At 40.3% G+C, this 15,042-nt stretch overlaps 1 protein-coding gene and 1 long non-coding RNA gene across 2 annotated transcripts in view; one reads left to right on the top strand and one right to left on the bottom strand.

Moving 5' to 3' along the window:
* The window catches only part of ptprq (protein tyrosine phosphatase receptor type Q), a 91,483-nt gene that overhangs the window by 22,194 nt on the left and 54,247 nt on the right, over window positions 1-15,042 (bottom strand). Inside the window, exons 30-36 of the mRNA XM_088339324.1 lie at window positions 13,425-13,494; window positions 9,631-9,789; window positions 8,449-8,686; window positions 8,298-8,371; window positions 5,223-5,322; window positions 3,979-4,107; window positions 106-150 (exon numbers count right to left, since the gene is read on the bottom strand). Coding sequence (XP_088195450.1) covers window positions 106-150; window positions 3,979-4,107; window positions 5,223-5,322; window positions 8,298-8,371; window positions 8,449-8,686; window positions 9,631-9,789; window positions 13,425-13,494 — 815 coding nt within the window. The remainder of the gene's footprint in view (window positions 1-105; window positions 151-3,978; window positions 4,108-5,222; window positions 5,323-8,297; window positions 8,372-8,448; window positions 8,687-9,630; window positions 9,790-13,424; window positions 13,495-15,042) is intronic.
* Window positions 3,822-11,332, top strand: LOC148362762 (uncharacterized). The gene is made up of 3 exons (XR_015850823.1): window positions 3,822-4,139; window positions 5,230-5,348; window positions 11,160-11,332. It is a non-coding gene; the product is annotated as an uncharacterized LOC148362762 (long non-coding RNA).

The following is a 15,042-nucleotide window of genomic DNA, read 5'->3' as shown; positions in this document are numbered from 1 at the left end:
GGACAGAAAGAAGGACTGAAAAAAAGACTGAGGAAAGGAAGAAAAAAAAGACGTTTTGTCATGCGGGGCGAGCTTGGCTACAGCAGGCATGAAGAGAACACTTACTGGATGACGTAGATCTCCTTCCGTCTGAAGAAGAAAGATGAATACCTGGTGGGGAAAATTGCACAGTTCGAAAATTTGACGCAGAGTGCTTATAATTATGCCAAATTGAAGCATTTCCGACCAAAATTAGTGGGCAGGATTCACATCGAGATGAAAATTGTCTCTCCTCGAAAAAAAGGTCAGAGCCGATCCTTGTACCATAAATAACAGACTACAAGCCGCTACTTTTTTTGCTTCAATCTAAACACTGTGGCTTTAAATACAGTGCAGCATCTTCTTAAACTGCTCTTTTCCAAAACACATGCGCTTTAATTGGAAATGATTACAGTGACGCCTGGAAACATTTATGATGCCCTTCTAAAGGAGAAATTAGATGTTTTTGCCAAAATTATTCGTCTCATAAGTAAGACAAGCAAAATGTTTTGAAACTACTTGACTAATAACAACAAGTCTTTAAAATATAGATCAGGATTGAACAGCAGTGGTAGTTATTTTATCAAAAGCGCTACACTTCAGTATCTTTTGCATCAATGTAAGGTAGCTGAACTTTCCTTTGATCCTCAAGGAACGTTAACAAGCGAATGCAATACTGTGGAAACCACCAATGACAACAACACAAAAAGATGAAACAAATATTGATATTATAAAAGGAGTACTTGGATCAAATTAATACTATTACTATTTAATAGGGAAGATAAAGGGGTAGGAAAAATAAGTATCTGCTTCTGACTACCCCTTTTCGAACATGTTATGTGACATTATTCTGTTGTTGACTGTTTTTGTCCTGTTTTTATTTTTATGTTCGAAATAAAAGTTTTCATTCATTCATTCCTACTATCATCATGGGATTCAATACTGTCTTACCATTTTAACTAAATAGATTTGGTTACCTGTAGTTCATTTTCTTGGCCTAAAATCCAGCATGGCTTATACAAAGACAAATTTGAGTTTTGTTCATATATCAGAGCATGCAGCTTTTAATCTGCAGCAATTTATGGTAAATATTATACCTGCTTAAAATTTACTATGGCAAATCCGTAATCTAGAATAAGATCTTAAAATCGATACAAACGCACTAAATTGTACGTAGTGAGTTACAAAAAACCCTCACTAGTTTGAGCTTCAGTTATTGCTAGTTCACTCATTTGAGGTAAAAACAAATATTCAATCAAAAAAGATCAAATGTAAAATAACAAAAATAGATGCTTCCATGCTACCAAGGAATGTTTCGGTCAGCCATATATGGCTCGCGAGCCATAGGTTACCGACATGTGCTGTACTGTCACCGTACACCTGTTCTGCATTCCACTGCATCTCGCTAAAAAGAGTTTGTATCCTCTTTTTGTCAAGCCGCCTAAACCATGCATCTCTCTCTATTACTCTCTCCCTCTCACTCTCAGTCAGAAACGTTTTTATTCAAGGAGAGCCAAAAAACAAAACAAAAACATTGACAAATTTAAAATATGTGCTGGGTTTCAACTTTTTTTCCTCTCTTCCTTTTTCTCACTCGCAGTCGGTAAGTTGGCAAGTCCACTCTATAGAAGGGCACCCAAAAAAACAAGTATAGAGGAGGTGGTTTTGGTCCCCATTAACCGCAAAAACTGAGGGATCTCTGAATTTTTAAAATGAAGTCTGGCAGCATTTCAAACAAAAGGCATGTATTGTGGAAGACAGGAGTCGCTTAAGGCCAAGATTAATATGCAACGACTTAAAATCATTGCTTCCCAAAACGAGTGCCATGAAAAGGAGCCGCTATTTTTCCCACCAGGAGCAAATTGTACACGCTGCATATTAAGGGCCACCAGCTTCAATATTTTATGACACTGCCATATATTTTCCAAAGTGGTGGAGTTGGACACAGTAAGTCAGTAATGCGCTTTTATATACAGGATTACTAGTTTTATAGCAGATGAGTATTTTAAAATCAGTTCGATGAATGATTCAATTACGGTGCATTTTGAATAAAAGGCAGTCTTAACATTTAATTATATCAAGCGTGGAGAAGCACTACAGGACACCACTGTAGAAAGAAAGAAGCAGGACACCACTGTAGTGCTTCTTCCCGCCGCTAATAGGGTGTGGCGCTGTAAGAGGTCACCCAGCATCCACCCCGAAGAATAAATCCGGCTTCTACTGCCTAGTTTGTTTGTTAACATACTACATGTACTGTATCTCTAGCACGCTAAGAACTTTGACGTTTTTATTGTTTAATATCACATGCATCCATTCAATATGGTTGGTGTAAAGTGTAAAGAAAAGGTGAGCCGTTACTTTTGAAATGAAAGTGAAATAAAAAAGCTTAATGCGGTTGAGAAAATGGCCTTTTTTTCAGCCACTTTTTACCACAGAGGAAGAAGTCGCCTAACTCTTGAAGCTCATCTTCCAAAAGTAAGTTAAACTTAACTTTATTTATCATTATAGAGCATATTATTTTATGATATGTTTAAATTTTAGTACAAAACAAGTCTTAAACATACTTGTATAAACCTTAAGCATACTAAATATAGAACTGAGGTAACTTACGAACAAATTAGACTTACGAACGATTGTCCGGATCTCATTAATAAGTCGGGCAGCGTCTATTTTTCCATATCAGAAGCTTTTTTTTTTCGTTTTTAAATAATTATTCTGTTTTGGATGAAAACATTTAGTTATATAAGAAAAATAATTCTAAAAAAAGTTCCAAATCAAACTAAAAAAAGTAAAAAAAACAAAAAACAAAAACAACAAAAGACAATATCTAAATGAACAAAAAAAGCCATTCCATTTTCTATATAAAAACGTTTTGTTTCAAATATTTTTCTCATTATGATGGAAAAAGTTGCATATACAGTATAGTAAATTAAGAACCAGAAAGAAATAAACTATAAAAAAAAAAGGAAGTAAAAAAATCTGCCTCGTTTTATATCAGGCCATCTTTTTAATTTCAAAATATTATTAATCTGTCATGATTACCAGTGTGATACACCTGTGCCCGCTCCTTTGGCGCCAACTGCCTCGGACTCTGATTGGCTCCCTGTCACTATTTAAACCCAGTTCCTTTCTGTCACCTGTTGTCAGTCTGTCTGCGAACCTCAATTTACTAGGCAAGCTTTTCGACCCGGACTCACTCCTGTTTTTACTCCCGTCTGTTTCCCGGCTTCGACCCCTTTTTTCTCTTGACCACGTCTACTCTCCTCTCCTGGCTTTCGACTCGTTTCTGATCCCGACCACGTTTTTTGCTACTGATCCGTTTTCTCCGTTCTTGACACCGCCATCGCTCACCACGGAAGTGCCACTTCAGAGCGACCTGCTTCCCTCGATCAGCGATCACCGGAATGTGTGTGCAATCCTTTCCCTTTTTCCCGATAAAACTGAGAGAAACGTAATGCAAGTGGGTCCTGTCTCCGTTCTGGCCCTGATATAATCTTATTTTGATGAAAAAAAGACTGAAATAATATCACATAATCAGAGAAAAATACAATGATCTTTGCAATTTGAGAAAAATATCATTTTTGATGGGGCGTGTCCTTTATTATAAGTAGTCATAAGCTTGATTTAAAAGATTTTCTGCCATAAAACAAAATTTAAATAATTCTTCAATACCAGTGGCTTAGGCACTGTTTATTCTCCGGAACACTCGCAGACAACAGTCTGCAAAGAAGAAAGCGACAAATTTAAAGTCGCGCCTCTGCAACAGCTTTTCCTGCACGCCGCTTCTATTTTCTATTCCGGCTTCGACTCGGCGGGAACGAGAAGATTTAAGGTTGACGGGAGCGTACATCATGTCAGCCACGACGGTGGCGCCACTTTGGTCTTGTTGAATTCATATTTAAAGTCGTATATCAGGAGAGACTGACTTCAGCTTTACGTCCTTGTGTTTAATATACTCACCGGCTGACTTTTTCTTGCTTGAGCTCAAGATCTGCCACCGCGATCAGCTGATCCAGTTTGCACTTGGTCTCGATGATCTCCGCTTCTCGGGGGGAGTATGTTCCGCCCTCCTTTTTGCGCTGATGCACCCTTTGGCAACACATCACATTGTTATTTGTGAAGTAAGTCATGGTCTATTGCCCTTTCAGGCACAACTTTACAGTATTGTTGCATTTAAAACTTCATATCTAAAACAGATGGTGTATCAACACTGGCAGATTTATTTTGTAGATAAAGCTCAATAAAATGTTAAAAAAAGTGTCATATTTTCTGCACTATGAGGTGCACTGGATTATAAGGCGAATGAATGTTAAACTAATGTAAGAGCTACTCTGTTTTCCGTGTTTAATCGTTGGGTTCTTTATACCCTTACGGTGTAAACTGTTGGACTCCTTGAACATTAATGATAAATAAATCGCAAAAATATTGTTCGCAACGGGAATTGAACCTGCATTACATTAACACTAGACTACCAGTCATATTTCTCCTTTTACTTCAAGCTTAACGATTGTTGGCACCATTGTTTCGGTGCATTACTGCCACGGCAGATAACATATGAAAAGGCATGAAGGCTTATCTCATCATTACACTATTTTCACTCATAGTACCAGAAACACTGATTTGCATAGTGTATTTTGTTCTGCATTCTTAATCAATCGTTCCTCTTCTTCACATGTGCGTCCAAATACGAGTATGTAAAAGAGCTTGTATGGTATATTGTTAAAGAAGTTCTTTTTTTTCATTCTATAACATTAGTTTCTGGCACCGTGACTAAATATAGTGTGATAATGACATAAGCTCTAACCCGGACCATCTGGTGGTTAAGAGTTAACCCTCTAACCACCACGACAAGGGTTTGAAACCCTTTGTCCACGGTATTGGTCAGCGGTGCTTATTGATTAGTAGTATACCGTAAAAATTTGCGTAGTAACGCACGCCAATAAATACTATATGCATTTTCAATCTTATCCACTGTATTCTGCTGTATATTAGGGGCACCAGGGTCACTTAACATGTTGGGCCAATTTTAAGGTTTTTAAGTGTGCCTTATAGTCCTGAAAATTCAGTACCTACTTTGTTAGTGAAATTACTGTGTAACTACAGTACTAAACATAATGAATATATGTATCACTGCTGTTCCTAAATCTGTTCCTAAGCGTTGAGTAAACTTGTAAAAACGGCGGCGAGTGTTTTCACTTCCTTACTTGACAGAGGCACAGATGATGACAATCAGCAGCAATGCCAAGACAAAGGAGAGGAGTACACCCAAGATGATCTGCTCGTCTCTGCTTAACAGCCCGTGCGCTACAAGGAGACAAATAATGAGTCAGGTAATTGTTTTTGAAGTATTTATATTTTGCAATGCATACGCAGCTGTGTCTCAATTAACCGGTTTGCTAAGATTGTGACGTGTTCCAATAGAGGAGCGTCAGTGTTTATGCAGACGTTGCATCCTAGTAGATGTTTGGTTTTTATGTAATTTCATGTTTTGTTTTGTTTTTTATCCTTTTTTCAAACATACAAAAAACGGAAAAGAAACTAAAAAAACAAGACAACATTGCAGTGTTGGGTAGTCCAATCTTCATTATTCATAGGTTGTGTCCACATTTTTCCTATAATCTGTCCTTTTATCCCATTTCTCCATGAATTGGGTTTCCTATTCTGACTGTGGTCCTCTCCATTACAAATAATTCCTCCACAGTGAACACCCACTGCTCCACGGTAGGGAGCTCTTGTTATTACCATAATCTTGTTATTACTTTTTTGCTAGCTGTTTTTTTTACCGGGTATTCATCTTTTTTCTGTAATACAGACACTGCCCTACATACGAACAAGATTCCGGGTGATCGTTCGTAAGTTGAATGTGTTCGTAAGTTGCTTCAGTGCTATTGTTTGTATGTTTAAAGTTTGTATAAGTAACCTGTATTGTTTTGTACCGAAAAATAACGTCTAATAAAATAATATGCTCTATAAAAATAAATAAAGTTAAGTTAACTTACTTTTGGAAGATGAGCTTCAAAAGTTAGGCAACTTCCTCCTCCGTGGTAGAAAGTGGACGAAAAAAAAGCGATCCAACAATTTTCTCAACCGCATTAAGCTTTCTTATTCCACTTTCATTTCAAAAGAAACGGCTTGCCTCTTCTTGACTCTTTACACCCACCATATTAAATGGATGCACAAGATATTAAACAATAAAAATGTCAAAGTTCCTAGCGCGCTGGAGATACAGTATCAATGTTTACACACGACCTAGGAAGAGGAAGCGGATTTCTTCTTCGGGTGGATGCTGGGTGACCTCTCACAGCGCCACAAACCGGTAGTGGCGGAAAGAAGAACTACAGTACTTTCCTGTGCTCGGAAAAGGTGCACAATACAAATTCGAACTCACAGCAATATCTAGATATTTTTCGACATCCCGAAATTTTTTTCGTATCAATCGTTTTTCGTAAGTCGAATGGTCCTAAGCAGGAGAGCGTCTGTATTTCTTCAGTTAGAGTCCCCATATAGGGCACCTTGAATGTTTTTGGCATCCAGTATCACACAAATTTCTTTAAAACAAACCATAATTTGTACCAGAAATCTTGATTTGGGGACACAGCCAAAATACATGCATCTGGTCAATGTCTTCCTCTCCACATGCTCTCCAGCTTGGTTGTTGAACCCCAAGGAAAAGTATCTTAATTTTGGTGTAATAGAAAAAGCTATCCGCGCGACCCTACTGAGGATAAGCGGTGCAGCTAATGAGATGAGAGATGAGATGAGAAAAATCTATCTAGGCTCTTCCAGTTAATTTCTCTTACTTTAAATAAAGGCGTGTATTGGCCCCAATACCGATACGTGGTATTGGTATTCGCCATCCCAATCAAAAACTAATTACATTATAAAATGAAATATTATTCTATTTACTGTTAATTTGCAACTAAAATGACTTTTTCCAGACGCCCCAATAGGGTTTGCCCATGGTTTTCACATAGTCAGAATCTCATATAAGCCAATGCCTGATCTTTAAAATTTGTTGCAGTTTCTATCATTTTCTAAATTGTCCCTTAATGGTTTATTAAAGAGTTATTTAACCAGTAGCAGTTGTCTAAATCTGTCATTATGAGAAATATTATTGCTTTATGTAAAAAGTATATCTCAGATTACTTTTGGGGGCACGATAGTGTTTTGTTTTTTTAATCACACTGAAATAAACACATTTTGGAAATATTTTGTTCCACATGGCAGCTATTCAGGTACAGGACGAGGCATTTGTATCATAATGTATCATATCCTAATTCCCTCCCATTGGTAAAAAAAATGTGTTGAAATTCTTTCCAATGGGGAGTCTGATATTGCTACAACTGCCTATTGGCTCGGCATTAGCATCTAAAAACTTTAAAATGAATTACTAATATGTACTGGCTCTCCTAAGATAATTGTCAGGGTTGCCATGGCGCCCAAATGGCCCCGCCCGTGTGGCGCCAGCTGCGGCTCATTGATAGATTGGCTTTCCGTCTTTTTAAGCTCAGTGCTCTCACTCTTCGTTTGTCAGTCCGTCAACTAATCTCTGCTCCGCAAGATGTGGGTTTTGACTCGGTACTGTTTCCTGTTGGCATTTCCCGTCAGGTATTGTTCCCGTTTATGTTTGTCCTGTTTAATATCGGTATCCAGTTTCGTTCCCGTCTATTTTTGTCCTGTTTATTATTCTCTCCAGTTTGTCCAGTTTTATTTCGATATCGTGTTTCATTATCAATCCTGTCTGTCCCGTCCTGTCCGGTATCGACCCCATCTGTCTGTTATCTACTTGGGCAATAGGTATCGATCTCGTCGGTCTCTGGCTTCCTATCATTTAACGCTAGACTGCTGGCGCCAAACGAGCTGGCACCGAACGAGCGGGCACGTGCATGACTCCCCATTTCCCGTAAAATAAACGTCTTGTGTGAGAAATGTCAGGCGTTTGGGTCCTGATCCTGTTCTGGTACATAGAAAATAACAGAATGAAACATTTTCGTAGTGGCATTTAGAAGAGCTGAAAGTAGTTCTAAGACTATGTAAGAAACCGCACACGTTACCTCCTGCTACTGCAAGTGACCAGCAGATGGCACTAATGTACTATGTATAAATATGGAACAATCAACATTGTCAATCCAAAAATAAGCAGTCTGTGATTTTTTTCCCTTGATTTTCATAGTTTACGTAGAAAATGCATATTTCGTAATTTGATGTAAACTGGCATGGTAGACTACAGAAGAACTGTAGTACTTGGTCACGCTGTATGTATAGAGATGCATGTCTACCTGCAGTTTTAATATGGTCGGAGTACTCCGAGTCGGTGTATTGGCCGATGATGTTCGTTGCTCTGAACTTAAACCTGTCGAATAGAGACAGAACTTTTCAAAAAAATGTTCGCCTAATCTAAAAACATTTTTTGTCCCAGGTGTCACTTACACATAAACAGTTTTGGCCTTTAAAGGTCCGTTACAGAGCGCTTCCGTGTTGTTCTCCAGCATACACTCGTCACGTTCTCCGATTACGTACGTCGTGTTGAGATTGCGACGGAGGCTTCTGGATGTTCTCCGACTCTCTTCCAGACACTGCATTTTGGGGAAACCCCGGTCCGTCAAGTACGGGCTGGGCCGTTTAAAGAAGGCGTCCCTCCAGGTCGAAAGGTTTTTGGCGTCCTTCACTGTGACATGATGGTAATTGAAAAGAAATTACGGTCCCCCTTCCAGATTTCTGTGTTTTTTGCACATTAATCACTCACAGAGGTTTCTGATCATCAAACCATTGTTCATATCACACAGAGACAAAATGCAGTTTTAAAATGTTCATTTATCAAAGCAGAACAAAATTAAACCTGTCTGGCTATATGTGAGATTGGCCACCCCTGGCAGCGTTAAAAGACAATAAAGGTTTACAACAATAGGTAATGGCTCTTTCACATGGCTGTGGAAGAACTTTTGCCCACTCTTCTTTGCAAATTTATTTCAACTCAACCCATTTAAGGTTACACCACAGCAACCCAATTGGATTGAATTGACCTTCATTTTGTTTTGTTTTTGAGGCATTCAGAGGTAGACTTGCTGGTGTGTTTCAAATTGTAGTCCTGCAGCATAGTCCAAGAGCATTAGAGTTTGCACGATCGAACGGTTGGTCAAACGTAAACACCAGAATTCATTGTTCCATTAACCATAGCAAGTTGTCCTGGTCTTGAGGCAGCAAATCAGCCTCAGACCATCGAACTGCCTCCACCATGCTTTTATGTTGGCATCTATGTTCTTTCTGTCGAATGCTGTGCCATTTTTACGCCAGACGTAACAAGCTGTAAACCTTCCAAAGAGTTTAATTTTTGTCTCATCAGTCCACAGATTGTTTCTCCAAAAGTCTCGAGAATAATCAAAATGCTTCACAGAGGGCCAGGATAGGCCTAGAACTATATTTCAAAACTGCATTTTGTATTTCCTTGGGTTGTCTTTGTGTGATCTTAAACTGGTTTGATGATCTTAAACCTTTGTGAGTGAGAGATATGCAATAATTCAGGTAGAGGGCAAATACGTTTTTACGGCACTGTATATACTGTTTCCTGTCAAAGTTTGACAGACTTATAGCAGCGTTTGTGAGGAGTCATACCCCCTGACTCAGCCACGATGACCTGAATTTTCGCGATTGGCCCATTGTCGTCACTATAGAAACACGGCGGGATGTGGATGGTGATACTCCGGTGGGTAACCATGGCAACCCCTCTGTGGTTGAGCACAGCCCGGGGTCTTTGGGCAGGCTTGGCCGGCGCTGCAAAACAAATAAAAATCATCATGTTAAGAACCACAGAAACACACGCACAAACACAACCAAAACCACATGAGAGAAAATTGCTGGTGAAATCTAAGTCAGAATTTGGGTATTTAAGGGATTTTCAAGACCACATTTCTTGTCAGACTACTTTGAATTATTATAAATAACATACCCCAAAAGACCTACAGAATATAAACAAATTTTAGAGATCAACAAGCACTAATACCTTATATTGGTATCAGTGCTGATACCAGCCTCATTGTAATGTATGGTAGTCATGACAGTAGGTGATAATACTCGAATGGTGTACATCGGTTTACAATCAGGAACTAGAAATAAATATTTCATTTGAGCAAATTCCATATAATTCAATCCAATATAGAATGATGGGATTTAAGGGTATGTCATTTTGAGGGAAGGGAAGTAATGTAATGAATTTTTGGTATCAGTATTTGGTTCACAGAGAACTTGAGAGTTCAGTATGGCTATCCGTTTTCATTAAAAAAAGAAAGAACAACAATTCCCCAGCCACTTTTCTTGCTGTTCTATGAAATTAATTTTCTAGAGGGAGTGATGTTTTTCCGAATACATTTTTTGTATACAGCATAGACAAATAGCAAAAACTTTAAGAAATAATTGTCGGCAAGATGGTTAGCGCGCAGCCTCACGGTGCAAAGGTTCAGAGTTCAATTCCAGCTACCGCAGCCTCCCCCGGCACTCCACATTCCAAAAACATGCATATCAGGTTAATTGCCCGGTCCAAATTGGGAATGAGCGAGTGAGTTGTCTGTCTCTGTGTGCCCCTTGACTGGCTGGCAACCAGTTTAGGATGTCTCCTGCCTACTGCCGGAAGATAGCTGGGATGGGCTCCAGCACCCCCGCGACCCTACTGAGGATAATGGACAGATTGAGTGACATAAGCCTTCAGTCCCTGATTATGCAGCTACAGTTGCAGAAGCTGACACCAGTATTGATTGTCATTGCAAGTGCCAACACATTAAAATATGCATAGATAATGATCCTATAAGAGGGGAAGGTAAACCTTTAGGAGGGAAACTAGAAGAGGGGTTGGGCCAGGAGGAAAAATGGTCATGATGACTGATTAATTCCATCTGTGCCCGCTCGTTTGGCGCCAGCCGCTGCTAGCTTCCAGATGGTTCCCCGTCCTACATACGCTCAGTCCTTTTACTCGCCTGTTGTCAGTCCGTCAGCGAACCTCTGTTTCTACAAGGCAAGCATTTTGACTCTGACTTCTGTCGATCCCCCCATTTTTTACCCGTTTTCCACGTATCTGTTCTGATTTCCCCGTTTGTCTCCGGTTACGACTCGTTTTTTGATCCCGACAACCTTTTGCTCTTCTGTTCCAGCTATCGACCGGTTTTTCCATCTACGACACTACGATCTCCCGCTCCGGAAGATCCACTTCCGCATTCGGAACACGTTCGGATTCTGTGAGCGGCTTGCTTCCCGCATCCAGCGAGCACCCGGATCGCGGGCGCTGCCTTTCCTCTTTATCTCAATAAACTTGTGCCTAATGTGACGCATCTGGGTCCTAATTCCGTTCTGGTCGTGACAAAAAATATTTGTATTTTTATTTTTTTGTATCTGCCGATACAGTCTCTTGTACATGTTATATTGGATTTTAGATTAACATTCAGAAGTACAGGAAAAGTGATGAAAGGTTTAAAAAAAAAGTTTAGTAGTAACTCGGACAGATAAACATTAAAAAATGATTAAAAATGACAGTTACATAGTTTATTCTTTTATTCATTTTTTTATTTGCTAATTCATTAATTCATCTATTTTTTTCATTTGCACAGTGCTTTTCCAGATATAATAGAACATTTTTCTATCCTAAGATATCTCGGGATGTTGTTTGCAAACACGTTTCGTTAATGTTAGCAAAACAAGCTGTCACTGTGACAAAACCTGTTTTCTTATTCACTTATTCATTAATTGATTGTACATGATGCAGTACAAAAACATGTTTAACGAGGGAGAAGCCACAAAGATACACTGGGGACAAGACAAAACATCAAAAATCATTTCTGTGAAGTCTTTGTTTTGTTCTTACTTCATGTTCAGTGATTAAAAAGCCTGGTTGGCTGCGTGCGTCTTATATAACAGTCCTAAAAGTGTCATGGTTGCCATGGTGCCCAATTGTCCCCGCCCAGGTGGCGCCAGCTGCGGCTCGTTGTTGGATTGGCCTCCATTCTATTTAAGCTCAGTGCTTTCACTCTCCCTTTGTAAGTCCATAAACAAACCTCTGCCCCGCGAGACATGGGTTTTGACCCTGCCCGATATCGTTCCCGTCTATTTTTGTCCTGTTTATTATTGATCTCCAGTTTCGTTCCCGTTTGTCCTGTTTAATTTCGATATCCTGTTCTGATATCAATCGTGTCTGTCCCGTCCTGTCCGGTATCGACCCCATCCGTCCGATATCTGCTCGGGCAATTGGTATCGATCTTGTCGGCCTCTGCCTTTCTGTCATTCCACACCAGACTGCTGCCTAATGTTCATGACTGCCCCATTTCCCGTAAAATAAAAGGCTTGCGTGAGAAACGTCACGCATTTGGGTTCTCCTCCTGTTCCGGTTAATGACAAAAAGTCACTTATTTGGAGATGAGGTGAAAAAAAATCTTACTTTACCCCACCCTAATCACCATTAGTCCGGAATTTTCATGGAAAATGTTTTCAGCGTCAGATTAGAGGAAGCTCTTATCAAATATTTTCAGTAAATGTACGTCCCTCAAGATAAGGAGCACAACCAAGATGATGATCACGTAGAGAAACAATTACCACTCTGGCATTACTCAAACTCAGTCCTATCATCTAAGTAAATGGAGCATCTTTGCACAAATATGGAAAGTGCCAGCGTGCTCCAAACCGTGATGGAAAGAGTTACCCCCAGTAAGGGCATGCAGGCGTGACTTCGATTAAAGGGCCTGTGTGGAATATTTAGTGGCTTCTAGTGATACAAAAAAAACCAAGCCCTTCATGCAGTACAAAAAACCCACAATTGATATGTATAATAGGCGGAAATACATGCACTTTTATACCAGTGTTCTATCTATCCATTATCTGCACTGCTTATCCTCAGTAGGGTCGCGGGGGTGCTGGAGCCTATTTCAGCCATCTTTGGGCAGTGGGCAGGGGACACCCTGAACTGGTTGCCAGTCGCAGGGCATACAGAAACAGACAACTCACTCGCTCATTCACAAATAGGGACAATGTGGACCGGCCAATTAGCCTAACTCGCATGTTTTTGGAATGTGGGAGGAAACCGGAGTGCCCGGAGGAAACTCACGCAAGCACGGGGAGAACATGCAAATTCCACACAGGAGGTTCGATCTCATCTCATGACCTCAGAACTGTGCCGCAAACGCGCTAACCAATGCGCCGCCGTGCTGCCCCATACCAGTGTTAATTTCTATAAATCTTCCTAGGTCGAGAAATTTGTTTTTCTGTTACGTTGCGGAATCCATACCTAGTCATCATGTTTATCTGTCACCTTGCTGCTACGCTGTGCTCATTTGGGAGTTTTTCGTTCGCAGTAAATAATACGGTGCCATCTAGTGGTCAGATATTACACAATGTACCTTTTAACAAGTTTCGGACGGAGAACCACATACCTTTGATTCCTGTCGTTATGTGGACACGAGAGCTGGTTGGACTCCAACCGGCGCCATTTCTTGCGGAGATCTACGGACAAATATTTTTGTTCAGAGAGAAAAACATGCATAGAAACCATTAGGGGTTCAAATTCAGTAGCTTATAGTGTAGGTAAAATACAAATTTTGAATACAGACTTTGTTTCATGCAATTGATTTTTTTGTATCCGTTCATTAATGCACTAAATATGACCCTCCCCAAAAATAAAATTAAAATAAGGTGTCCCTCAAAAATTGTCAGGATTGCCCATTGCCCTCACCTGGGCCCGCTCGTTTGGCGCAGCTGTTGCTTGTTGCCTGATTGGCTCCCCTCCTATTTAAACTCAGTGCTCTCATTAACTCCTTGTCAGTCCATCAACGAGGTTTTGCACTTGCAAGACGTGTGTTTTGACTCTGTCCGGTATCCTGCTTGTGTATCCAGTATCCGGTATCAATCTCGACTGTCACGTCCTGTCCGGTATCTTGCTACAGAATCCAGTATCGATTCTGTCTATCCCGTCCAGTCCGTTATCTTGCTCGTGTATCCAGTATCCGGTATTAATTCCGTCCGTCCTTCCTTGTCCGGTACCTTGCTTGTGTAGCCAGTATCGATCCCGTCTGTCCCGTCCTGTCAGGTATCTTGCTTGTGTATCCAGTATCTGTTATCGATCCCGTCTGTCCCGTCCAGTCCGGTGTCTTTCTCCAGTATGCAGTATCGATCCCGTCTGTCCTGTACTTTCTGGTATCTGCTTGTGTATCCTGTATCTGTTATTGATCTCGTCTGTCCTGTCTGGTTTTGATCTTGACTACCCCGTTACCGTACAATAAGGCTTGTGTGAAAATGTTACGCGTCTGGGTCCACCGTCTGTACGGGTTCTGACAAAGATGATCAGAAATAAGGAAAACACTACAACACAAATTATCAGGTATTATTATGATGATTTTTCATTATTTTGTTTTCTATATGATTTTGGATTACCTAAGCCGCCAAATACCCTAACCTACGCTCGCAGTAAGCTGAACCGCCGACGCTATCTCTATGCCAGTCTCACGACACCCGAGATGGACAGCATACCACAAGTGTACACAACAAATGTGCTCCCGGACAACAAGGTTTTTTGATTTCCAGGAAGTTATCAGACTTTACAAATATACAATAAGTTTTCTATTGTAATCAAAAGATTGTTTGTCGATGTGCTGATGATTGATGATAAATGATTCAAGATCACAAAATGTTTTAATTTGGGAAATTTATAAACACAGGCGTAGCTTTCTTTAACCCGCATAAAAAAAATCTGCGTGCAATGCCAAACCTGACCAGCAGGAATGGCAAATGGTGGAAGGCTCCGCCTCCCCAAACACACTTTTGGGTGGAGTAAAATCACAAGGCCTTAAAAGGTGGAGCACACGTCACTCTCGCTCTTTTGCACCCAGACGAACGAGCACTAATCTTCACCTCCAACATGGGTTAACTCCCACGGAACACATGGCCTACCGATCGAAAATTTTCAATTGACCGTGACTCCTGCAGTCCTGCCCCGCTTTCAGGGTACTTGACACAAAACGAAAAAATGCTGTCTGGTTCTGGGTTGGTCAATTA

Source organism: Urocampus carinirostris, chromosome 7 (genome assembly GCF_059441175.1).
Source record: "Urocampus carinirostris isolate Australia breed hairy pipefish chromosome 7, RoL_Ucar_1.0, whole genome shotgun sequence".
Taxonomy (NCBI): Eukaryota; Metazoa; Chordata; class Actinopteri; order Syngnathiformes; family Syngnathidae; genus Urocampus; species Urocampus carinirostris.
This window is presented reverse-complemented; position numbering and strand designations above follow the sequence as displayed.